General features: G+C 34.4%; 1 protein-coding gene across 1 annotated transcript; it reads left to right on the top strand.

Moving 5' to 3' along the window:
- Positions 1 to 21890: 21890 nt before the first annotated feature.
- LOC139852294 (E3 ubiquitin-protein ligase RHF2A-like) lies at positions 21891 to 26586 on the top strand. The gene is made up of 9 exons (XM_071841564.1): positions 21891 to 22080; positions 23140 to 23295; positions 23455 to 23501; positions 23591 to 23653; positions 23763 to 23871; positions 24595 to 24941; positions 25617 to 25724; positions 25839 to 26151; positions 26312 to 26586. The coding sequence occupies exons 1-8, from the start codon at positions 22075 to 22077 to the stop codon at positions 26119 to 26121; spliced, it is 1119 nt and encodes a 372-aa protein (XP_071697665.1). The 5' UTR covers positions 21891 to 22074; the 3' UTR covers positions 26122 to 26151; positions 26312 to 26586.
- Positions 26587 to 27760: the final 1174 nt, after the last annotated feature.

The raw sequence follows: 27760 nt of genomic DNA, 5'->3' as shown, positions 1-27760 counted from the left end.
GAGGTAGACATCTATCACATAATATCAAACGCGTTAAGAGATTAATATATCACATAATATTCACATGTTAAAAATATATAGTTTCCAACAAAATTTGTTAAGCAATCATTTTTCAAGTAAACACGGTCGAAGTCCAGACTCACTAATGCATCCTAACAAACTCGATAAGACACACTAATGCAAAATTCTGGTTCTCTAAGACCAACGCTCGGATACCAACTGAAATGTCCCGTTCTTATTGATTAAAAACGTTCCATATTAATTGATTTCGTTGCGAGGTTTTGACCTCTATATGAGACGTTTTTCAAAGACTGCATTCATTTTTAAACAAACCATAACCTTTATTTCATCAATAAAGGTTTAAAAAGCTTTACGTAGATTATCAAATAATGATAATCTAAAATATCCTGTTTACACACGACCATTACATAATGGTTTACAATACAAATATGTTACAACAAAATAAGTTTCTTGAATGCAGTTTTTACACAATATCATACAAGCATGGACTCCAAATCTTGTCCTTATTTAAGTATGCGACAGCGGAAGCTCTTAATAATTACCTGAGAATAAACATGCTTAAAACGTCAACAAAAATGTTGGTGAGTTATAGGTTTAACCTATATATATCAAATCGTAACAATAGACCACAAGATTTCATATTTCAATACACATCCCATACATAGAGATAAAAATCATTCATATGGTGAACACCTGGTAACCGACAATAACAAGATGCATATATAAGAATATCCCCATCATTCCGGGACACCCTTCGGATATGATATAAATTTCGAAGTACTAAAGCATCCGGTACTTTGGATGGGGTTTGTTAGGCCCAATAGATCTATCTTTAGGATTCGCGTCAATTAGGGTGTCTGTTCCCTAATTCTTAGATTACCAGACTTAATAAAAAGGGGCATATTCGATTTCGATAATTCAACCATAGAATGTAGTTTCACGTACTTGTGTCTATTTTGTAAATCATTTATAAAACCTGCATGTATTCTCATCCCAAAAATATTAGATTTTAAAAGTGGGACTATAACTCACTTTCACAGATTTTTACTTCGTCGGGAAGTAAGACTTGGCCACTGGTTGATTCACGAACCTATAACAATATATACATATATATCAAAGTATGTTCAAAATATATTTACAACACTTTTAATATATTTTGATGTTTTAAGTTTATTAAGTCAGCTGTCCTCGTTAGTAACCTACAACCAGTTGTCCACAGTTAGATGTACAGAAATAAATCGATAAATATTATCTTGAATCAATCCACGACCCAGTGTATACGTATCTCAGTATTGATCACAACTCAAACTATATATATTTTGGAATCAACCTCAACCCTGTATAGCTAACTCCAACATTCACATATAGAGTTTCTATGGTTGTTCCGAAATATATATAGATGTGTCGACATGATAGGTCGAAACATTGTATACGTGTCTATGGTATCTCAAGATTACATAATATATAATACAAGTTGATTAAGTTATGGTTGGAATAGATTTGTTACCAATTTTCACGTAGCTAAAATGAGAAAAATTATCCAATCTTGTTTTACCCATAACTTCTTCATTTTAAATCCGTTTTGAGTGAATCAAATTGCTATGGTTTCATATTGAACTCTATTTTATGAATCTAAACAAAAAAAGTATAGGTTTCTAGTCGAAAAAATAAGTTACAAGTCGTTTTTGTAAAGGTAGTCATTTCAGTCGAAAGAACGACGTCTAGATGACCATTTTAGAAAACATACTTCCACTTTGAGTTTAACCATAATTTTTGGATATAGTTTCATGTTCATAATAAAAATCATTTTCTCAGAATAACAACTTTTAAATCAAAGTTTATCATAGTTTTTAATTAACTAACCCAAAACAGCCCGCGGTGTTACTACGACGGCGTAAATCCGGTTTTACGGTGTTTTTCGTGTTTCCAGGTTTTAAATCATTAAGTTAGCATATCATATAGATATAGAACATGTGTTTAGTTGATTTTAAAAGTCAAGTTAGAAGGATTAACTTTTGTTTGCGAACAAGTTTAGAATTAACTAAACTATGTTCTAGTGATTACAAGTTTAAACCTTCGAATAAGATAGCTTTATATGTATGAATCGAATGATGTTATGAACATCATTACTACCTTAATTTCCTTGGATAAACCTACTGGAAAAGAGAAAAATGGATCTAGCTTCAATGGATCCTTGGATGGCTCGAAGTTCTTGAAGCAGAATCATGACACGAAAACAAGTTCAAGTAAGATCATCACTTGAAATAAGATTGTTATAGTTATAGAAATTGAACCAAAGTTTGAATATGATTATTACCTTGTATTAGAATGATAACCTACTGTAAGAAACAAAGATTTCTTGAGATTGGATGATCACCTTACAAGATTGGAAGTGAGCTAGCAAACTTGAAAGTATTCTTGATTTTATGAAACTAGAACTTTTGGAATTTATGAAGAACACTTAGAACTTGAAGATAGAACTTGAGAGAGTTCAATTAGACGAAGAAAATTGAAGAATGAAAGTGTTTGTAGGTGTTTTTGGTCGTTGGTGTATGGATTAGATATAAAGGATATGTAATTTTGTTTTCATGTAAATAAGTCATGAATGATTACTCATATTTTTGTAATTTTATGAGATATTTCATGCTAGTTGCCAAATGATGGTTCCCACATGTGTTAGGTGACTCACATGGGCTGCTAAGAGCTGATCATTGGAGTGTATATACCAATAGTACATACATCTAAAAGCTGTGTATTGTACGAGTACGAATACGGGTGCATACGAGTAGAATTGTTGATGAAACTGAACGAGGATGTAATTGTAAGCATTTTTGTTAAGTAGAAGTATTTTGATAAGTGTATTGAAGTCTTTCAAAAGTGTATAAATACATATTAAAACACTACATGTATATACATTTTAACTGAGTCGTTAAGTCATCGTTAGTCGTTACATGTAAGTGTTGTTTTGAAACCTTTAGGTTAACGATCTTGTTAAATGTTGTTAACCCAATGTTTATAATATCAAATGAGATTTTAAATTATTATATTATCATGATATTATCATGTATGAATATCTCTTAATATGATATATATACATTAAATTTCTTTACAACGATAATCGTTACATATATGTCTCGTTTAAAAATCATTAAGTTAGTAGTCTTGTTTTTACATATGTAGTTCATTGTTAATATACTTTATGATATGTTTTCTTATCATAGTATCATGTTAACTATATATATATATCCATATATATGTCATCATATAGTTTTTACAAGTTTTAACGTTCGTGAATCACCGATCAACTTGGGTGGTCAATTGTCTATATGAAACATATTTCAATTAATCAAGTCTTAACAAGTTTGATTGCTTAACATGTTGGAAACATTTAATCATGTAAATATCAATCTCAATTAATATATATAAACATGGAAAAGTTCGGGTCACTACAACCACTTCCTTGATAAACAACTTAGCCAAGGTCTCCGACAATATCGCTTCTTTAATGGGAAGAAACAAAGCGCTTTTTGTCAATCGGTCAACTATAACCCAAATCGAATCGAATTGGGTTCTCGCCGTTTTAGGTAACTTTGTAATGAAATCCATGGTAATGTGCTCCCATTTCCATTTCGGGATTTTTAATGGTTGCAACTTACCATACGGCTTTTGGTGTTCGGCTTTTACTTGTAAACACGTGACACATTGCTCAACATACTTCACAACATCACATTTCATGCCCGGCCACCAATAATCTTTCTTCAAGTCAAGGTACATTTTCGTCGCGCCCGGATGAATGGAGTATTTTGACTTATGTGCTTCATCAAGTAGCACTCGTCGGTAATCACCCATCTTAGGCACCCACACCCTTCCTTGGAAGGACAACAAACCACGCGGACCCATAGTAATAAACTCCGATTGGCCCACGATTCGCTCCGTATGCTTGTTGTGAACATAAGCCTCTATTTGTATCTCACCAAGCTTTTCAAGAAAATCGTTGGTAATAATCAAACGTAACGACCCCACTTTTATCGCCGGATGTTGACTCTTTCGACTCAACGCATCCGCGACCACATTCGCCTTACCCAGATGATAAAGTATTTCACAATCGTAGTCTTTCACCACATCCATCCACCTACGTTGGCGATAATTCAAATCTCGTTGATTAAAGAGATGTTTCAAACTCTTATGATCCGAATAAATCGTACACTTGACACCATACAAGTAATGGCGCCAAATTTTCAACGCATGCACTACCGCTGCCAACTCAAGATCATGAGTCGGATACCTCGTTTCATGTTCCTTTAATTGTCGTGAGGCATAAGCGATGACCTTACCTCTTTGCATTAGAACACACCCGAGACCATTTAAGGAAGCATCACAATAAACCACCATGTCTTCAACACCTTCCGGTAACACTAACACCGGAGCTTGACACAACTTCTCTTTTAACAATTGAAAAGCAATTTCTTGCTCGTTCTCCCAACCAAACCTAGCATTCTTTCTCGTCAACTTCGTCAATGGAGAAGCAATCTTAGAAAAGTCTTGGATAAACCGACGATAATAACCGGCCAATCCGAGAAAACTTCGGATTTCCGTAGGCGTAGTCGGTCGTCCCCAACTCTTCACCGTTTCGATCTTCCCCGGATCTACTTGAATCCCGTTTTCGTTCACAATATGACCAAGGAATTGAACTTCCCTTAGCCAAAATTCACATTTGGAGAACTTTGCATACAACTTCTCCTTTCGTAGCGTCTTCAATACTTCACGCAAATGATGTTCATGTTCGTTCATACTTTTCGAGTAGACTAGTATGTCGTCAATGAACACTATTATCGACTTGTCCAACATAGGTTGGCACACTCGGTTCATAAGATCCATGAATGCCGCCGGTGCATTCGTAAGACCAAAGGGCATAACTACAAACTCATAATGCCCGTAACGCATTCGAAAAGCCGTTTTCTCTATGTCTTCCTCACGGACCCGCATTTGGTGATAGTCGGACCGTAGGTCGATCTTAGAGAAATACGTTGCACCTTGAAGTTGATCAAATAAATCGTCAATCCTAGGTAATGGATAACGATTCTTGATCGTCACTTTATTCAACTCACGGTAATCAATGCACATACGCATACTACCATCCTTCTTCTTCACAAATAACACCGGAGCGCCCCATGGCGAAGCACTCGGTCGAATAAAACCCTTCTCAAGCAACTCTTGGGTTTGATTTAACAACTCTTGCATTTCCGTTGGTGCTAAACGATAAGGAGTTTTAGCAATGGGAGTAGCTCCCGGAACCAACTCAATACGAAACTCAACTTGTCTTTCCGCCGGAACACCCGGTAATTCGTCCGGAAAAACGTCTTCGAATTCACTAACAACCGGAATTTCACGAATAGGTGGTGGCTCATTGCGAGTATCAACAACCTGAGCAAGGAAAGCCATGCCACCGGTAACAACAAAACGACGTGTCCGTGCAAAAGTGCATATCGGCACCGGTCTCCTTCGCTTATCACCATGAATAATTAACTCTCCCCCACTTAGGGTCTTCACACGAATAAACTTATCATGGCATGCAATATCGGCTCTATAACGATCGAGCCAATCCATACCAATGACAATATCAAAGTCGCCCAAGGTCATTGGAATAAGATCAATTTTAAAGGTTTCGGCACCAAAAACAACATCACAATTTTCACACACATCAATCACTAGCACCGTCTTGCCGTCCGCTATTTCGACTTCTATCGGACGACTTAACTTAGCTAACGGTCTATTAAGTTTAGGCACAAATTTAGGAGACACAAACGACAAATTTGCACCGCTATCGAAAAGAATCCTTGCCGGATTAGAATTAACCATGTAAGTACCTGAGACAACTTCGTGCGATTGTTTAGCTTCATCATTGATCATCAAATAGTTGTGACCCCTAGCCGTACCCGCCGCCTTCTCTAACTGTTTCACATTGTCGTTTCGCAAGTCGGGACACTCCGGCTTCTTATGCCCTTCTTTGCCGCAATTAAAACAAGTGACTTTGTTCCCGGAACATAGTTTCGGACACTCACGAGCCATATGACCCGGTTGCCCACAATTGTAGCACGTATAAGAAAACCCGCCGGTGGTGCCCTTCTTTGCACTATTGACACTTTCGGCCCCCCTCTTGCTCTTGCTCTTCTTGCTTGAGGCGTTAGAGTAACTAAAACCTTCAAATTTTCTTTTGGAAAACATGAAATCACTCTTTCTTGGAACCTCCGGCTCAAAACCCCGAGCCAACTCGAACAATTCATCAAAAGACTTAGCCATACCCCGACTAATCTTCCCCTTGTACTCATCATTCAAAGTACGGTAGAAATCCTTCATGAGCTTATGATCATCACCAACATATTCCGGGCAAAAACGAGTCTTTGCCAAGAATGTAGACTTAAGAGTAACTAAGTCCATTGAGCCTTGTTGCAAATGGTGCAACTCGTCCCGGATTCTATCGAGATCGGAAGAAGTTCGGTATTCCTTGAAAAACTCCTTCTTAAACTCTCCCCACGTCAAGCCCATACATTGTTCCTCACCATACAAGTTGATTTTATCATCCCACCATAACTTAGCCTCTTCTCGTAGCATGCTAGAGCCATACCTCGCCTTCTTCTCGGGAGGACATTCCGAGGTACGGAAAGCTCCCTCGATGTCGGACATCCAACATGTACTTTTTAAAGGATCTCGTACCCCATTAAACATCGGGGGTTGAGCGTCCTTGAAATTCTTGTAGTGGAAGTCCCGCCTTCCTTCACCTCCTTCACCACGAGGATAAATGTTTCTAGCATCAAGGGCCTCTTCGATAGTGGCCTTCATTCGTTCATTTATCAAATCGGTCACTTGCCCATCGACCGAATCTTGGAAGACTTTTCGGACGTCCGTAAGAAAATCCGCTTTTAACTTTTTAAAGACGGCCTCAACCTTGGCCGAAAACTCGGCGTCCTCACTTGTACTTCCGTTATCATGATCGGGTCCGTTTCTCGTCTTCATTCTATAAAACGAAGTAGGTTAAGCGGCGAAACAAAAAGACATAACACGTATGTATATACATATATACCACACTACCCCATCTTGCTCAACAATCGTCGTACATTGCTTGTTCGACACGATTTGCGCCCGTAACAATGGTAGCTAATCATTGTTACGCGAGCACGTCGCATTAACTTGCTAGTACAACGTCCATCTCGCTCGATGCTCGCTAAACATACATAACAAATAGCGCATGATTAGTTTACATAAACCTATGCACAAACCAATCCCGATCCGACCCAAAGTCCTACAAGTCCCGCATAGCGCACACACAAAAAGTCTAAGTCTAGGCGCCTATCTCAAGTCACCTAAATCCCTTAGACCATGCTCTGATACCACTTGTAACAACCCAAACCAACCCTCGACCAAACCACGCAAAAATACAAAATAAAAAAAAAATTCCTGTGCAGCATACCCGCGCGGCGCGCCAGGTAGGGGCGCGGCGCGCCAAAGTGGACTGTCCGGAAAGTCTCAAAATGCGAAAAAGATTGACTAGTTCCCGACACTTTTAGACGAAACGCTTTTTACCATACATCCAAATATGTAAAACTAACTTGTTTCAAATATAAAATCAATGTTTTACAGGCGGGGCCCACATCGGCCGTTTTACGAGTTTAATACAATTTACGAGTTTCGACCACCAAAAAGGTTAAGTTCCAAACTACACAATGAGCATGGCGTTTGGGATTAAACTACCCAACTATCAGTCAAACTCCAAGAGCTACTAAAGCCAAAAGCGTCCCCTAGCATCAAGCGGGATCTCTAGTCCAAAACGATGCCCTTACCCTTGTCCAAAACCGAACCTATAAAATGGTAAACAACGAGAGGGTAAGCAAAGCTTAGTGAATGCAATAATTATACGAATACATATATAATTATACCTACTTGCATACACTTACACAACCGCAAACATGCTAGCAAACAACATTAGCTTATCGTCGCAATAACAAGCTATAAATCACCAATACCCCCAAGCTAGCATAACATCCGCATATAAATATAACTCGAATAATATAATATGCTTACAACACAAATAACCATGGTCAACCAATAGTACAAGGGAACGGCGCTCGCGAAAACGCCATCGGTGTTCATAACATCCATTAGGGCACTTAACACCTCGCACCACTAACCCCTAGGGTGGCACCTTAACACCTCGGCACATCACCCTGAGTGGCATCTTAACACCTCGATGCATCACTCATTATTTTTACGGAGTGGCGTCTTAACACCTCGACACTACACTCCTAGGTGGCATCTTAACACCTCGATGCTACACCCGAGTGGCATCTTAACACCTCGATGCTACACTCTTCACGTGAAACGTGGTGTCTTAACACCTCGACACTACACCTTTCACGCTACAACAAATAGGTACATTATATACATACGCATATAATTATTCCACTCACCTCAAAGTCTTGTGAAAAGATACCCGAGCTTGCGAAACCTCAAAGTAACGTACCTATCACATTATACATATTATCAAATGCAAACTCAAGTCGGTCAACCAATTCTTTCACCATTCCTAAGTCATTTTGACCCAAAGTGCAATCCCGACCCATTTTGCACCATTAACCCTAATAATGGGTCAACTTCACCAAAAACCCTAACTCTAGTCAAATATGGTCTTATTACATTTTTAAATCACCAATTTAACTCATTTTCACACATGCAAGACCACTTAGGTCATTAAAGACCCATTTGACCCATTTCAAGGTCAACACACCCATTTGGGTCATCCATGCCCAATTAACACCCATTTACATATCATTGAAGTGTTCTAGTACTTTAACTAACTAATTAGGTTCATAAACATAAATTAACACTTTGAAAACCCTAATTAGTTACCTTTGAGTCTACATGACCCAAATTCACCCAAAACCCCCAAATTACTAGCAAGTGGGTTTTGTGTGCATCACTAACCCAAACCCTAACTCTTAATGCAATTAAAGTAAGAATCTAGGTTTTAGAACTTACCAACACAATCACTACGTAGCTAGCGACTAGATGAACGACTTTAGAACTCGCACTAAGACCCGATTCAACCTCCTTTACCCTTTAATGAAGCTTTCTCACTCAAGAAATGCACTCTCTCACTAGAATTGAATTGGAGAGGATAAGGTGGTTGTGAATGGAGTTAATGAGCTCCCAAAACTGATCTAAGGCATTAAATTCAGACCCCAAGGTGATTTTACCAAAATGCCCTCAAAATATCTAATTAAAAAGAAAAGGGGAATCTGTCGCAGACAGATGGCGCGGCGCGCCACCTAGCCGCGCGGCGCGCGACCTCCCAGTTCAGCATCTTTTCTCTTTTTAATTATGTGCAACCAAAACCCCAAAACTGAGTAACTTATATACACACATGTACACTACAATTATTCGGGTCTTACAGTTGTGACCTCTATATGAGACGTTTTTAAAAGACTGCATTCGTTTTTAAAACAAACCATAACCTTTATTTTATCGACAAGGTTAAAAGGACACCACCTAGATTATCAGAAATGATAATCTAAAAATATCACACTTACACACTACCAATACATATTGGTTTACAATATTAATATGTTACAACAAAGTAAATCTCGAATGCAGTTTTAAACAATATTATACAAGCATGCTGACACCAAGTCTTGTCCATATATTAGCATGCAATAGCGGAAGCTCTTAATAATCACCTGAGAATAAACATGCTTTAAACGTCAACAAAAATGTTGGTGAGTTATAGGTTTAACCTATATATTATCAAATTAATATAATAGACCACAAGATTTCATTTATTCAATAATCCTACACTCGCAAGTGTATAAAAATCATTCTATGATGAACACCTGATAACCGACATTAACATAATACATATTGAATATTCCCCGCATACTCGCAAGTATGTCATAAATTGGCAATCACAATCACCATATAAATCGAAGTATTAAAGCATTCCAAATTTCAGAATGGGGTTTGTTAGGCCCATAGATCTATCTTTAGGATCAATTAGGGGTCATTTCCCTAATTCTTAGGCTACCAGACTTGAAGGGGCAATATTCGATTTAATAATCCAACCATAGAATGTAGTTTCGCGTACTTGTGTCTATTTTGTAAAACATTTAGAAAGCTGCATGTATTCTCATCCCAAAAATATTAGATTTTAAAAGTGGAACTATAACTCACTTTCACAGATTTTTTACTTCGTCGGGAAGTAAGACTTGGTTACTGGTCGATTCACGAACCTATAACAAATATGTACATATATATCAAAGTATGTTCAAAATATATTTACAACATTTTTAATACGTTTTAATGTTTTAAGTTTATTAAGCCAGCTGTCCTCGTTAGTAACCTATAACTAGTTGTCCACATTTAGATGTACCGAAATAAATTGATACATTATCTTGAATCAATCCACGACCCAGTGTATACACGTCTCAGGCTAGATCACAACTCAAAGTATATATATTTTTAGAATCAACCTCAACCCTTTATAGCTAACTCCAACATTACTACATATAGAGTGTCTATGGTTGTTCCAAATAATATATATACATGGGTCGATATGATATGTCAAAACATTTGCATACGTGTCTATAGTATCCCAAGATTACATAATATATTAGAATACATGTATAATACAATATGAGTTAGCTAGGATATGATTAATATAGATTTGTTACCAAATTTCACGTAGTTACAACAAGCAAAAATATCCAATCTTGTTTTACCCATAACTTCTTCGTTTTAAATCCGTTTTGAGTGATTCAAGTTGCTATGGTTTCATATTGAACTTAAGTTTATGAATCTAAACCGAAAAAGTATAAGTTTATAGTCGGAAATACAGGTTACAAGTCTTTTTTGTAAAGGTAGTCATTTCAGTCGAAAGAACGACGTCTAGATGACCATTTTGGAAAACATACTTCCACTTTGAGTTTAACCATGATTTTTGGATATAGTTTCATGTTCATAAGAAAAATCATTTTCCTATAAGAACAACTTTTAAATCAAAGTTTATCATAGTTTTTAATTAACTAACCCAAAACAGCCCACAGTGTTACTACGACGGCGTATATCTAGTTTTACGGTGTTTTTCGTATTTTCAGGTTTTAAATCATTAAGTTAGCATATCATATAGATATAGAACATGTGTTTAGTTGATTTTAAAAGTCAAGTTAGAAGGATTAACTTTTGTTTGCGAACAAGTTTAGAATTAACTAAACTATGTTCTAGTGATTACATGTTCAAATCTTCGAATAAGATAGTTATACATATATGAATCGAATGATGTTATGAACATCATTACTACCTCAAGTTTAGTAGGTAAACCTACTGGAAATGATGAAAAAATAACTTGAGCTTCAAAGGATCTTTGATGGCTTGGAAGTTCTTGAAATAGAATCATGACACAAAAACAAGTTCAAGTAAGATTATTACTCGAATTAAGATAGTTATAGTTATAGAAATTGAATCAAAGCTTGAATATAAATATTACCTTGATTTAGAAAGATAACCTACTGTAAATATGATGTGTGCAGCGTGGGGGTACGAAAATACTATATATTTTTAGTACGAAAAGCGATACAAACTACACAAGTTTTAATTATTTATTTACAGATGGGATATACCTAAACCTTGCTACAACACTATAGGTAGTGTACCTAATCGTAGAGTAGTATAGTTTTTAGTAAGTCCGGTTCGTTCCACAGGGAGCTGGCTTATTTTACACTATATTTTTAAACAATTATATTTGTACAAAATATATTATATTAATAATATATAAAAGGGGGTTTACCGTTTAATGACTGGTTTGTCGATTTTATATTTTAAGTTACAATTAAAACCTAATGCAAAATATAAATGACAATAATTAAAGTAGCGAAAAATAAATGACAATAAATAAATGACGTTAAATAAAATAGCGAGTAAATAAAAGTACGATGAAAAATACAATAAAACAATTATGCTTATTTAAACTTCCGTAATCATGATGTTTGACGTGTTAATTTTAGTTTATTACCATGGGTTAATTGTCCTTTGTCCTGGATTATTCAATATGTCAGTCTGGTTTTTGTCCATAACAGTCCATCAGTCATAAATATAAAGTGCGAGTGTCCTCGTCAAATTATCCTTATACCCGAAGTCAAATATTCCAACTAATTGGGGACTTAAACTGTAACAAGGTCTTAATACTTTGTTTAATAATTACACCAGGATATCGACTGCGTGTAACCCAAGGTTTTAATACTTTGTTAACAATTACGCCAAGTGTCCTTGTACATAATTTCACCCCTGTTTTAATAATTCCATAGACTATTAATCCATTCCAGTGTCCGGTTAAATGAACGATTATTCGTACATATAAATATCCCGTCCATCGTGTCCGATCGAGTGTATATGGTTATTTATAGGGACGTCCAATTGAAAATCTTTATATTAAAATTAACAAACTATCATTTAGTTAAACAAATATAAAGCCCATTAATAGCCCATAGTCTAATTTCCACAAGTGTCGTTCTTTTGTCCAAACCCCAATTATGGTACAAAGCCCAATTACCCAATTTTAAATATTTTAGCCCAACATCATGATTACTTCGGTTTAAATAAGCATAATAATAACTTAGTTGCAAGACATTAATTTAAAAAGGAGAACATAACTTACATTGAGTATTTATCGCGTAGCTTTACACGGACAGAATTTCAACTTTAGAACCCGTAAAATAACTTTTACATAACCCAAACTAATCTAATCTAATAAAAAACTAAACTAATATATATAATATATATATATATATATATATATATATATATTTATATTACATAGGGAGTATTATTATTATTATTATATAAAACTCGTCGAATAAGCTGGCTATTTATAGGACCTGACCAACTTTTTCGGGCCATGCGATCGCATGGGATATGTGCCTTCTGGCCATGCGATCGCATGGTGTCTGGCACCAGCTCACATTCATTTGTTTTTTAGTCTGCCGACACTATTTAATATAATATAAATTATATAAATAATTTATATAATTATTTAAATATTATATTATATTCTTGTGCATAGTAGACTTGTAATTTTTGGTCCGTTGCGTTGGGCGTTGATAGTTGGCTCAGGTCCCGGTTTCGGATTTTTGAACGTCCTTTCGTATAATTTAATATCTTGTACTTTGCGTTCCGCAACTTGTACTTTTGTCATTTTTAGACGTTTCTCATCAATAAATTGAACCACTTGGATTGTATCTTGTACATTTGAGCTTTTTGGTCATTTGCGTCTTCAAATCGTCGTTTTCGCCTTTTGTCTTCTCACTTATTTAATATAAACGATTACAACTTAAAATAGGACAATTACAACTAAATAATTTACATATTGGGAGGATATTGCTACTAAATATATGTTCATTTGGAGCACTATCAAATATCCCCACACTTGAACGTTGCTTGTCCTCAAGCAATACAGAACTTGAAATTAAATCACACGAATCACTTCTTTATTCTTCACACTTTATACATTAGTGATTTTGATACGGCGGTATAAACAATGATAGTAACGATGTGGTTTACAGTCCCACATGACTATAAAAATTTAGATCCTTAAGGAAATTGGATCTTTATGAAAACATTTGATCTTTTGAAAATTCATTCTAGCTTTTACCCTAGATAAGTTTTCCGGAATACCCCTTCACCGGTGTTTGCAAAATGTTTTTATGGGTTTTGTGGGTTTCAGATTTGAAAATTTTAGCTCAAAACTTATGGTTTTGTGTCACTCACTTATTGGGAAAGCAACACGTCCAGTATACTTGTCCCGTATATTACCTTTCGGCAAACTACTGTCCGGTTGTAAAGGAAAGCGTTGAACAAGCAACTGTTAAGGCAATGTCTAATGACATGCAGATGTTCATGGTCTACAACGTGTCGGATGCAATTACTATCCTTTGTAGGAGCAATAGTAAAGATCACCCTATAATTTTTTTCAGTCTGGCACAAGGTCCTGTCTTCGACCATGCTATGCAACCACCGTTCTTACGGTTGACACCCGAATTGGTTCAGGTGACCTAATGAATTCTAGGTGAATTCCTAGGATTTTACGTTCAATGGTAATGAACGCATTAAAAATGGGTTTTCAGAAAACAAATCGGTTTTAATTTGATCAAAATATTTTCTCGTTCAAGCTCGAGTTTAGATATCATCGAATTCCATGAGTTTGTAATTCTCAATCTTTAAGGTCAATCTCTAGGATTGAGTAATATCAGTCTTAAAAGCTGATTTTTAATCTTTAAGGAGATTATCCTTTCTGAGGATCTGATTCATTAGTCTTATCAAGCTAATTTGCACGGCGCCCTCCCCATTTTACGAGACAGATCCTCTCATGGTTAGGATAAGTCTGACCACATGGCGACCCTGTTTGATGATGAGGCCCGTGGATTTCCAGCTGATTTTAGAGATGACTTTTCTAGATTTTTCCTCAACCTACAGCTGGTCTGGACGACAACTTCTTGACCTAAATCAAGAAGCGCGTGTCTTTTTCGGAAGACTTTACTTCCTTTTAATGATGGAATTGATTCATCGTGTAGATCCATCTTTTCTTTTATCTTTATTATAATATTGCGGGTAAAACAGTCAATTTAGTCCAAAACAAAAGCACCTGCAATAAACTTTACAGAAACATGTGATAGATAGTTTTTAATTGAATAACTTGGTACATTCTCCCCACACTTGGCTTTTTTCATGCGTCTTTTTATATCTTAATAAATAAATTCAAGCGTTTTAGTTGTTTCTCAATTTATGTCCTTTCCGAGGTAACGATAATTTCGGTATTAACACCTATTTTTCATCGTTCATAAATATGTATAAACATGATTTTGAATTCATTTAGTTGAAATTTTTTTTAAAATTTTCACAAAATTTAGAAAATAAACCAAGTATAAACCCGAGAGAATTTATAACTCTTCCCCACACTTGAGATCATGCAATGCCCTCATTTGCATGAAATCAGATTCTAATTATAAATTCATGAGGGTGATTAGTGTAGAAAAGTGATTGAAAATACCCAGTTTGTAATTACAAAGCTCATCGAATGATAGATGGCGCGCCTCATCGTTAATTCCTTCTTGTTTTATCACACATGTTTTTCTTCAAAAACGGTTGCTTTTCTGAACTGTTTGCTAATCTTTGAAAATGCGTCTTTTACCCTAACTTATTATGCATGTTTATTAACGAGTTATGCACTAACCCGAACCCCTAATTTAACGTTAAGTGGGGTTAGACTTCCCCATACTTAGCTGACGACATGTGAAGTCGGTAGAATAAGTTCCACGAATTAAAATAGTGAGCCAGTTATTTACATCTCGGGTGGTATAAAATATATCAATGGGTTTAAAGTTTAGACCCACCCGATCGTCACTACTTAATTCTTTTTTAAGTGTAGCTTTTAGTAAATGGATATGTCTCTTTTCTGGTTCTTGGTCAAATGGATCGATATACACCGACATACATATTTCTATAGGGTGGACAATTCCTAACATTTCCTTTCGTTCATTCTCGGGATCAAGGTTTTCACCTCTATTACCCAATTTGGTGAAATTCGAGGTGTCAATATCTATTACAGCTTGTAGTTCATCTTTGGTAGATGACTCGTCTATTGAGAATATTGGGTTGGAAGGTTGTGGAATGGTGAATTTCGGGATCGAAGCAAATTCTTCTTCATTAATGGTACTTATTGGTCTCACCATTTTGGTCTCGGGGGTAAAATTTTCAACGTTATCGTTTTCCCAAGAGTACCAATTTGTCACCCTTACTTCTTCTTCATTCATTGATGGATCGATGATTTTGTCGGTAGAGGCTAATGTGTCGATATGTTGTGAAATTGGTAAAACTGAATAAAAAGTATCATCGGGATAATTGGTGATTTCGGAGCTCTCGAATTCATCAAAATTCAATGATATGAGATTTTCTTGTACATGACTCCTCAGATCAACAGGTGCGTAATCTGATAGAGTTTCAGCTTGCCTATTTACAAACTCTCTCATTTGTTCATTTTGAGCATCAAGTTCTTCGAGTTTGATTTTCATATAATCTAAAGAATTTTCAGACACATAATTTTCCTCATCTTCTGGTTGTGGACTTTGAAAATATTCTTGGGAATAATCCCAATTTGAATTGTATTCTTCATAATCGTCCCCTTCAGGTTCCATGGGTTCATAATTTTCCATAGGAACGTAATAATAACATTCCCATGTTGAGTGATAATCTCCACAGATTTCACAACCAGTTATTGTTTCGTCATTCGTGATCCAAGATTGACCGAACGAATTTTCATCAACACCCGTTTAAGAGTATTGATTAAATTGATTTCGGATGTCATAAAGAGTTTCCAAAATATTCTCGAGATTTTCCATAATGCGCTTATTACTAAATTTTAGCTACAATGTGGTGCATTTACTTAATTATCCTATTAGTTATAAAAATAAAAATTATATAAGTTATCAAATTAATAGACTTTTCTGATTTTGCCCACGTTTCGAATAGCCAATAGATGCAGCAGGGAGCCAGAACCCTTTAAATCGGAAGCTCACAACTCAGCCACTAACAAATCCAACTATTACTACGAACCAGAAAATTTGGATGTCTGTCAATTTAACCGCTTAAAATAATTTTTCATTTTTGAAATTTTAGAGAAGAAATAGAAAAAATTCTAAGTCCTAAAAAGTAGAGTGGCGAGAAATAAGAAAGAAAAAGAGCGCGTCGAAAAATGTTGAAAATAAAAATAAGAAAGAAAAACGTCGAAACTTAAAAGTCTAAAAACTAAATCTAAAAAGTTGCGCCTAAAGGTCTAAAGGTAAATGCAATTTTATTCAGAAAACGGCAATTACTTAAAGGCACTAAAATCTATTTAAAACTAAAGCTAAAAACGGTGTCGCAAAATTCCAAAGCGCCTAAATCTTAATCTAAAGAAAAAGCACTTAAGGGATTTTACGGCAAAGCCTAAGAATCTATATATATAAAATAACTATGGCAAATACTAAATTAAAAACTAATTACGAGCGAAAAATATACAAATGATTAAAATATACAAATTATAAAAAGAGACAAAAAATGATAAAATTACCTATTTTTATAAAAATATTATTTTTATATAATTATTTATAAAAGTATTAATTTATATATTAATAAAACTAATTAAAACTTAATATTACTAATTTTAAATAAAACTAAAACTAAATATTAAAATAAATAACCCTAATTAATAATAATAATTATTTATAAACCCTAAACATGTCAGGGCAGGCCATGCGATCGCATGGTGTTGAGGTTTCTAGCTCATGCGATCGCATGGGCCTGTAAGTCCAGTTTTTTTTAAATGATATATAAATATATGTATACAAATATATATTAAAAATATACCGTTTCGCCGAGTCCCCGGCAGCGAAAAACTTGATGTGTGCAGCGTGGGGGTACGAAAATACTATATATTTTTAGTACGAAAAGCGATACAAACTACACAAGTTTTAATTATTTATTTACAGATGGGATATACCTAAACCTTGCTACAACACTATAGGCAGTGTACCTAATCGTAGAGTAGTATAGTTTTTAGTAAGTCCGGTTCGTTCCACAGGGAGCTGGCTTATTTTACACTATATTTTTAAACAATTATATTTGTACAAAATATATTATATTAATAATATATAAAAGGGGGTTTACCGTTTAATGACTGGTTTGTCGATTTTATATTTTAAGTTACAATTAAAACCTAATGCAAAATATAAATGACAATAATTAAAGTAGCGAAAAATAAATGACAATAAATAAATGACGTTAAATAAAATAGCGAGTAAATAAAAGTACGATGAAAAATACAATAAAACAATTATGCTTATTTAAACTTCCGTAATCATGATGTTTGACGTGTTAATTTTAGTTTATTACCATGGGTTAATTGTCCTTTGTCCTGGATTATTCAATATGTCAGTCTGGTTTTTGTCCATAACAGTCCATCAGTCATAAATATAAAGTGCGAGTGTCCTCGTCAAATTATCCTTATACCCGAAGTCAAATATTCCAACTAATTGGGGACTTAAACTGTAACAAGGTCTTAATACTTTGTTTAATAATTACACCAGGATATCGACTGCGTGTAACCCAAGGTTTTAATACTTTGTTAACAATTACGCCAAGTGTCCTTGTACATAATTTCACCCCTGTTTTAATAATTCCATAGACTATTAATCCATTCCAGTGTCCGGTTAAATGAACGATTATTCGTACATATAAATATCCCGTCCATCGTGTCCGATCGAGTGTATATGGTTATTTATAGGGACGTCCAATTGAAAATCTTTATATTAAAATTAACAAACTATCATTTAGTTAAACAAATATAAAGCCCATTAATAGCCCATAGTCTAATTTCCACAAGTGTCGTTCTTTTGTCCAAACCCCAATTATGGTACAAAGCCCAATTACCCAATTTTAAATATTTTAGCCCAACATCATGATTACTTCGGTTTAAATAAGCATAATAATAACTTAGTTGCAAGACATTAATTTAAAAAGGAGAACATAACTTACATTGAGTATTTATCGCGTAGCTTTACACGGACAGAATTTCAACTTTAGAACCCGTAAAATAACTTTTACATAACCCAAACTAATCTAATCTAATAAAAAACTAAACTAATATATATTATATATAATATATATATATATATATATATATATATATATATATATATATATATATATATATATTTATATTACATAGGGAGTATTATTATTATTATTATATAAAACTCGTCGAATAAGCTGGCTATTTATAGGACCTGACCAACTTTTTCGGGCCATGCGATCGCATGGGATATGTGCCTTCTGGCCATGCGATCGCATGGTGTCTGGCACCAGCTCACATTCATTTGTTTTTAGTCTGCCGACACTATTTAATATAATATAAAATATATAAATAATTTATATAATTATTTAAATATTATATTATATTCTTGTGCATAGTAGACTTGTAATTTTTGGTCCGTTGCGTTAGGCGTTGATAGTTGGCTCAGGTCCCGGTTTCGGATTTTTGAACGTCCTTTCGTATAATTTAATATCTTGTACTTTGCGTTCCGCAACTTGTACTTTTGTCATTTTTAGACGTTTCTCATCAATAAATTGAACCACTTGGATTGTATCTTGTACATTTGAGCTTTTTGGTCATTTGCGTCTTCAAATCGTCGTTTTCGCCTTTTGTCTTCTCACTTATTTAATATAAACGATTACAACTTAAAATAGGACAATTACAACTAACTAATTTACATATTGGGAGGATATTGCTACTAAATATATGTTCATTTGGAGCACTATCAAAATAACAAAGGTTTCTTGATCTTAGATGATTGCTTGGAATGGATTAGGAAACTTGGAAGTAAACTTGTAAACTTGGAAGTGTTCTTGATGTGTTCTTGAGTAATTGTTTTTATGATGATTATAGGTAATAACCAACGCTTGTATTTGATGATTTTTGCTGGAAAAATAGTAACTTAGACATTCATGGAAGAGTGTGTGTGTTTTGAGAGAGAATTGGGAAGAAAATTGGAAGTGAAATGGAGTAGGTGGTGAGTGGTGAAGGTGAGTGGTGAAGTGAATTGGAAGTGCAATAGTCTCATTTTTATGTATATAACTCATTGTTAAAATACTTAATGAGGTACATACTTATCATAATATCATGATAACTATATATATATATATATATATATATATATATATATATATATATATATATATATATATATATATATATCCATATGTATGTCATCATATAGTTTTTACAAGTTTTTAACGTTTGTGAATCGCCGGTCAACTTGGGTGGTCAATTGTCTATATAAAACCTATTTCAATTAATCAAGTCTTAACAAGTTTGATTGCTTAACATGTTGGAAACACTTAATCATGTAAATATCAATTTCATTTAATATATATAAACATGGAAAAGTTCGGTTCACTACAAAATCCCTTAGCTTTGGTAACTAGTAACTGCCGGTTATAAGAACTGGTGGGCGCGAGTAGTAGTATATGGATCCATAGGGCATGATATCCCCGTCCGAACTAGAGCACTAGCCTTTTAACGGACGTATGCTATTTGAGAAGCGTACAAGTTGGTTTGCGTGTATTATTAAGATGATTATACAAAGGGTATAAATTATATATACGTTTAGTTACCAGGGTGCTCAATCTTGTAGAATATTTTGATAAACGTTTCTGGATGAAACAACTGAAATCTTGTGATCCACCTTTATGTACAGATTATGCAAAACATTAAAACTATGAACTCACCAACCTTTGTGTTGACACTTGTTATCATGTTTATTCTCAGGTTCCCTAGAAGTCTTCCGCTGTTTTCTTATATGTTAGACAAGCTATGTGCATGGAGTCTTACATGGCATATTTTTCAAGGAAACGTTGCATTCACCAAATCATCACCATGTATCTTATTTTGACTGCATTGTCAACGGAAGTACTATTGTAAACTATTATTTATGGTGATTGTCTATATGTAGAAATCATCAGATGTCGAAAATCTTTGATTTAAATATTCATTTATGGTGTGCCTTTTCAAAAGAATGCAATGTTTACCAAACGCAATGAAATCGATGAATGACGTGTTCGTCCATATGGATTTGGAGCGATTGTCACATTTTGCTTTTGGTGAGAGACCTAAGTTCTAAATAAGTTTTATTTTTTTTTTCTTAAAAAAAAACTTCAACAAATTGAAAAAGAATCAAAATGAAAAGACACATAGTCAATGTTACAACTAAATAATAAATTTAGGTGATGCTACAACTAAATAATAAATTTTGAGGTAGTGATATTTCCAAATCACTTTTTGATAGATTCACACAAATTGACTAACATACCCTTAAATCATGTATTATACAATAAAATTGATAAACTACATTAGAGGGTATTTTAGGAAGACAGCTTGAAAAATGTGTGGATCTATCAAAAAGTAATTTGGAAATATCGCCACCCTCTTCTAAATTTTGATATAATCCCATTCTTCCTATATACTTATTCTCGTACAAATTTTCGTCATTTTTGCCATTTCAAGCTTTCCATACGACAACTAACAATCTTCCTATATACTAATTTTCGTAATTTTTGCCATTTCAAGCTTTCCAAACGACAACCAACAACTAACTTACAAAACAGCCCCTAAACCATGGTCCAATCTACAATTCTTCAGGGGTATAACACGTACAATTATTATTTTATTAAATTTTTTTAACCAAACTCCACCCAATTTTTTAAAGGACCGTATCTTCCCGCTCACCGCGAGTTAAAATTTTCGACACCACCGTTCAACTCAAAATAATTTTACGAACACAACGCAACTAATTATACGCGAAACGGACGTTTTTTTAAAAAAACGCTAAACGTTTCGGACAATTTTTCATATATATATATATATATATATATATATATATATATATATATATACACGCACACACACACACACACACACATATATAATAAACAACCCAAACTAACTACATCATATCGATGGTTTCGTCCCTCTTTTTTACTCGATTTTCCTGGCGTTAAAAACGCATAGGCTATTAGATACATTAGGTACTAACCACGTGCATCCAAACACACCCGCATCAATGCATTTTTAATTCTGTAAATAAATAACACTACGTTAAATATGAATATGCAATCCGAAAGATCTCGCCATCGGGAGGGCCTACTTGTTATTATCATATTCATATTTCATTTCATATCATATTTTAAAAATAAAATAATCTTAAATTAAGGGAGTACTTCCAATTTCCATCCCCTGAAACCCTCTTCAAACGCTATCTTCCTTCCTCATTCTCTCTCTTTATCACCAAAACCATTCATGGTTCCCACAACTCTTTTTCATTTACTACTCCTGTAAAAATATCCCATAAATTTTGCATCTTTAATTCAAAAAACCCTTGCAGGGTTCTTGATCATAATCGTTGGAACATTTTATTCAACCCCATGGAGGTAAATTATTAATCCCACATAACAATCTGTTGGATTTATCTGCCATTTATTCGTATACTTGTGTATATGCAACTATATATAATATATGTATAACAATTAAAGGTATCTGATCAATAAAGTCTCTAGATTTTCTATTTCTCTTCAAGGGTTCTCTTATTTTAATGGTTTTATCATATGGGTATGTGTTATCTATAATTCTTATATCTTGTATGTGATTTTTGTTTAGAATTTTTAGTGATTAATCAACTTTGATTAATTTAGTATTAATTAATTTTATGGGGTTGAGTCTTAGGGGAAAGTGTAACACGTGGGCAATCTTAGGTGATCATTTTGTATTGCAATTGCTGTTCATTTTTAGGGTTTATGTAGCACATTATGTGGTGTAACTGGACATTTCTTTAATCTTACTATTGTAGAATGAAATTGATCTAAAATTAGAGATGGGGAGAGTTTAGAGTTATATAATTGATTTTAAAGTTGTAAACTTTTACTGTAGTTTGTATATTGCTTTAATACTATTTTTTTTTTCTTCATAATTTGGTCACACTTGCTCTCTTCAATTTATAGGCCATATAGGGTATTTGGTATTAGGTTAAGTATTGTTCAAATATCAAATAAACTAATATTGTACGATTTGGAGTTATATAGGGAAACTGTGGATTTTGTATACCTATATGTTAATGTTAATTTTGGTGGGCTGCTATAAGTGGGATTGAGTACCGTTGTTAATTTTTGCGTTTCCAAATTAAGAGGTTGTTTACTTTTTCTATGAATTTGCCTCTGTTTCCACTTGCCTTTGTTTGAGAAGGGGTGTCTGATTTTATGTCTCCTACAAATATGGAGTACCAATGTTCACTACAAATAGACCAATTTTCAGACAGATTAAGTGACAAAGAAACAACAATTTTACTTACTGAATTAAGAGATGTACAGAAACAGATCATTAAGTGGGAAGTAAATAGGCCCCAAGATATGAACTTAATTTAATTTTTGTAAAGATGTGAATGGTTGATTTATTGTCTTCTTAATGTTAAGTATATGGGTATACGTTTTATTTAGGTTCTAAATGTGGATAAGGTTCCAAAAATGGAAAAAGGAAAGAGCGAGGGTCATCTGATATCGCCTGCAGCTTTTGTTGAAGGAGGAATACAAGAAGCTTGTGAGGATTCTTGTAGCATTTGCCTTGAAGCTTTTTCTGATAATGATCCTGGAACGGTAATAATTGTCTGAAAATGTTTATAGTTGGATACATACATCATACTTTTGGGTAATGTTTGATACAGTTATAAACACTTAACCCTGATATGTCATGTTTATCTTAATTTAGATGTTTTTTAAGTACATAATTTATGGTAATGTATATTTTTTTCTTAGGTGACTAGCTGCAAACATGAGTTCCATCTTCAATGTATTCTTGAATGGTAGGATTTCAAATATGTTACACCTTAATATTGAAAGTCACATCTAGTTTTGTCTGAAAACTTAACTGTTTTCGTACGTGTACTACTAGGTGTCAGAGAAGCTCGAATTGTCCAATGTGTTGGCAAGCTATCAGCCTAAAAGATCCATCAAGGTGATCTATTCTGGTCATTATTTATTTTTATTTTGTGTTTTTTTTTTTAATTATTTTTTAAAAGCTATTCTGGTCATTATTGATATGCTAATGAGTTTAACACTTGCAGTCAAGAATTATTGGATGCAGTAGAACAAGAAAGACGGTTTAGGTTCAACCCGACTAGGAATTCCACAATATTTCGTCACCCGACACTTGGTGATTTTGAATTACAACACGTATGTTATTTTTATACTTCATTTATATCACTCAATTATTGTTACCGGCGAGGTATTTAATTAGGTTATCTGATACATACGACTTTATGGAGTATTATATACTCGTATTATATTAGATGAGGGGGTCCATTAGCATTTCACAATTCATTATTAAAATAATTTAATTTGTAAAAGTTAGAGGTATTTGTGTACTTCTACAATATTCCAGCAAGGCTTTGACCGGATTCGGTATATATGAAATCAATGTTGTAAAAGAAGGCCAAAGTGTCGGTTTGGGGCCTCGCCCATCCAGACTTGCCCAAAAACGCCTTAAAATCCGGTCAAACACTAAAAATTTGGGTCTGAGTCGGTCACATTTCACAGTCGGTGTTAGTCGGTCAAAGTCAAAGTTAGGTAAAAAGAAAATTTTAAAATTAGATTTTGTGCAATATATCTATGTTTGAATATTATGTTTTATGTTTGATATATTTATGTGATATATATCTATATATGTTTATTTTATTTATTACTATTAAAAGTCAACGTTGGGCAACATCCATCTCGTCCCCGACTCGTCCCTCCAAGGTCTCGACCGACTCTTCCCCGGCTTGCGACTTTTACAACCTTGTATGAAATCAGATACAATTTTTAATGGGACAAACAGTTCTAAAACATAGGTGGCCTTATTATTCCATTATTTTAATAAAAATAAATTTCTGACATCGACACTTTTTATTTTTTCAGTTGCCAGTTGGTGTGAACGATGGTGAACTGGAGGATCGAATCATCCAACATTTAGCAGCTGCAGCTGCTATGGGAAGAACAACACATCACGTGGGTCGAAGGGACGGTTCAAGAAACCGGCCCGCGGCTCCTACCCGTCCACAGTTTTTAGTGTGTCCCATCTCGGCTCCCGCCGGTGCGATTCAAGAACAAGTTGAACCCGTCAATGCACCGGTTTCTGTAGACCCGCCTAGGGCATCAACAACCCTAGTCACAGGTCGAGGAGGGGGTGGAGTTGTTCAACGTTCGTCGATATCTGGAATTGCTGACGTGGCAGATAGTCAACATGGGACGTCTGTTATTCATAGGTATTCACGAGTTTATGCTAAACGAAATAAAATAACTTCGTTAATAACATAACCATATCTAGAGACAAATATTACTACTTTTTGTAGTTTATACATACATGTTTCCGTATGTAGATTTTTTCTAAAGTAGATACGCGTGCCAAAGGTATAGTTATTAAGAAGTTGAATTTTCAATTATTGCCAAGGTTGCAAAAATTTCTACTCGGTGAGTACTCGGTCGGTACCTTTTTTAGGGTGTACTTGGCAATTTAGGGAGTACTCGGATGTTGACCAACTTTGACTTTGACCGAGTTTTTGACCGATTTCTCAAGTAATCCCGAGTTTTGATCGATTTGCCGACTAATCCCGAGTTTTGACCGAGTTTGACCGAATTCTCCCCGAGCGGAGAGTACTCCCGAGTTGTAAAAACCGAGTACTCGCGTAGTAATTCTGAGTTCTGCAACATTGATTATTGCTATTCGATGTCTATAGTGTCTCATAATTTGTATAATTGTTACTCCGTACATGATACCTGTTTTGATGATGTGGCAACTTATATGGCTGTTAGTATAAAATGAAGAATACCAGTAGCTTAATAGCATATAGTTTGATACATACAACTATACTATAAACTTCGAATAAAGTTTGATACATTTCGCCGACACTTAACCCTAATTTACCCATTTTTATATACAGAAGCTCGACTGGTCTATCTTCCCTGCCTGATCAAGATAGAGCGGGCCCATCGGAACTGCAAACACCTTCAGATACATGGAAATCTAGATTTAGTGCTATTTCAACAAGGTATAATCGACCCTTTAAATATATATTTTTCTTATTGCATTATTTTTAAATTTCTGCTTAAATTTAAAGGTTTTATTTTTTATTTTAATTTTTTTTTTTTAAATAATTTTGTAGATACAAAGAATCAATATCGAAGAGTACAAGAGGATGGAAAGAAAGGCTTTTTAACAAGAGTCCATCGATGTCGAACATTGGCTCAGAAATAAGAAGAGATGTAAATACTGGAATTACTAATATGTCTCGCGTGATTGAACGACTTGAAGTTCAAGAAACCGATAGTCAAGATCAAAATCGTGATTCTTCTTCATCAAGTAATTTAGCTGCACTGCTTTCAGATGCAGGAGAAAGTAATGCCAATCGTGTTGTGACAGCTGGCACACATGGTGGTTCGAACTGAAATAAAAATCCTCTGCCGTATCTTCATTTGGTGAGTTGTGTTTATGTTACGCTAGTGATTCTTCGTTCTCAGATGAAAATTTTTCCTGATTATTGAATTTAATCTAAAATCTTTGACTTTTATAGTCAAACATGTTGAAGGTTTTTTTTGCTGATCATATTTTCACCATCTTTATCTTTTAATCTTTCAGGTAATTTAAAACCCATATCGAGATAAACAGCAGCATCAATTGGTGGACACTAAAAAAACAATACAATCTGTATGTAAATATGTTATTTTAATTTGGGTTGTCAGAGTTATTGATTCGACGTGTTTGAAATCTTCTAATGTATTTAATTTCTGTTAACGATATATAACTCATTAGTTTTGTCGGGCTATACGTGTAAGAGTAAAGCCCGACAAAACTTTTGATGTAATGTTTGCTTTTGGTCATGGATATTTTATTTTGTTATAAGTTGGATTGGATTCTACGTGTTACCTTCAACTTTGTTTGGTATAACTGCTATTTTTGTTTGTCAAAAAGGACTAATTTGAATTGAAATTTGAAACTATATTTAAAAGAAGAGTTTTAATGTGGTATTGGTATAAACTAGTATTGGAACGGGCTGTCGCAACAAATTTTGGTCATCGTTCTTACTCAATAATGGCTACGACTTTTATTGTCTGGCAGTCTTTTACACAAAATGGCTATGGGTGGTAACATGGTGGTTATCTTTTCATCGACAATTTAATGTAAGGTAAAAAAAAAAAGGTTGTCCAATAGTTGTGTACATCCATGTGAAAGAAAAAAACGACCCTAATGAATTTAAACTGGGGGATTTATTTGTCTTTGTTGTTCGAGATTGTTACGTCTATGTTAAGTCGTGTACATACTGAATGCTGAATAACATCTATATCGATCATAGCATATCATAGATTGAAGGTTATTGTATATTGTTAAAAGAAAATACTGTGAGTACATTATTGATCAGTAGTACATTTAGCTAAAAACATTGATGGTTTGGGTCAACCACAAACATTTTGATCAGTAGTACATTTAGCTAAAAACATTCTGACCTACAGTAATATTCACTAGAACTTAGTTTAACCACATAGCAACAAAACTTATTTTCATGTGAATTTGCTAATAATCATAATCTAAATATTCACCAGATCCCGCTCGTCGGCGCGACGCGCGAGTAAGTGGCGCGACGCGCCACTGCGCTGTTTCTAAGATCCATATGTTTAAAACGAAAACGTCGTTTAAACTTTTTTTGTGTGGATATATTGGTGACTCACAAAAATAATCTCTCCACAATCGTTCAACAGCCTCGTCACGATCTCTAGGAATGTAAGCTTGAACTTGTGGAATACACAGTGCAGAATCGACTTCTGACTCATCCTCTTCTATTTGTTGAATAAGTTGAACAAGGCGAAAATCTTCCGAATCGGAATTGAAACCACTTAACCTCGAACCCATGAGTAAAAATGTAAGATTTAAGAAGGATGAATATTTGAAGATTTTAAAAAAGTAGATGGATGAGGAAGATGGTTGTGAAGATATGTGTGTATGTGACTTTTTTTTTTACGGCCAAAGAATAATTATATTGATAAAACGCTCCCTAGCAAGGCGTTAAGGGAGAAATTACAAAGGCATAGA

Source organism: Rutidosis leptorrhynchoides, chromosome 6 (assembly GCF_046630445.1).
Source record: "Rutidosis leptorrhynchoides isolate AG116_Rl617_1_P2 chromosome 6, CSIRO_AGI_Rlap_v1, whole genome shotgun sequence".
Classification (NCBI taxonomy): Eukaryota; Viridiplantae; Streptophyta; class Magnoliopsida; order Asterales; family Asteraceae; genus Rutidosis; species Rutidosis leptorrhynchoides.
Note: the sequence above shows the minus strand (reverse complement) of the source record. Positions and strands in the feature narration are given on the sequence as shown.

Excerpts from the sequence above, each read along its gene's own strand:
- LOC139852294 (XM_071841564.1), top strand. Across the intron at positions 23,502-23,590 it reads CTTCAATGTATTCTTGAATG|GTGTCAGAGAAGCTCGAATT; the intron begins GTAGGATTTCAA and ends GTGTACTACTAG. Across the intron at positions 25,725-25,838 it reads TTTAGTGCTATTTCAACAAG|ATACAAAGAATCAATATCGA; the intron begins GTATAATCGACC and ends ATAATTTTGTAG.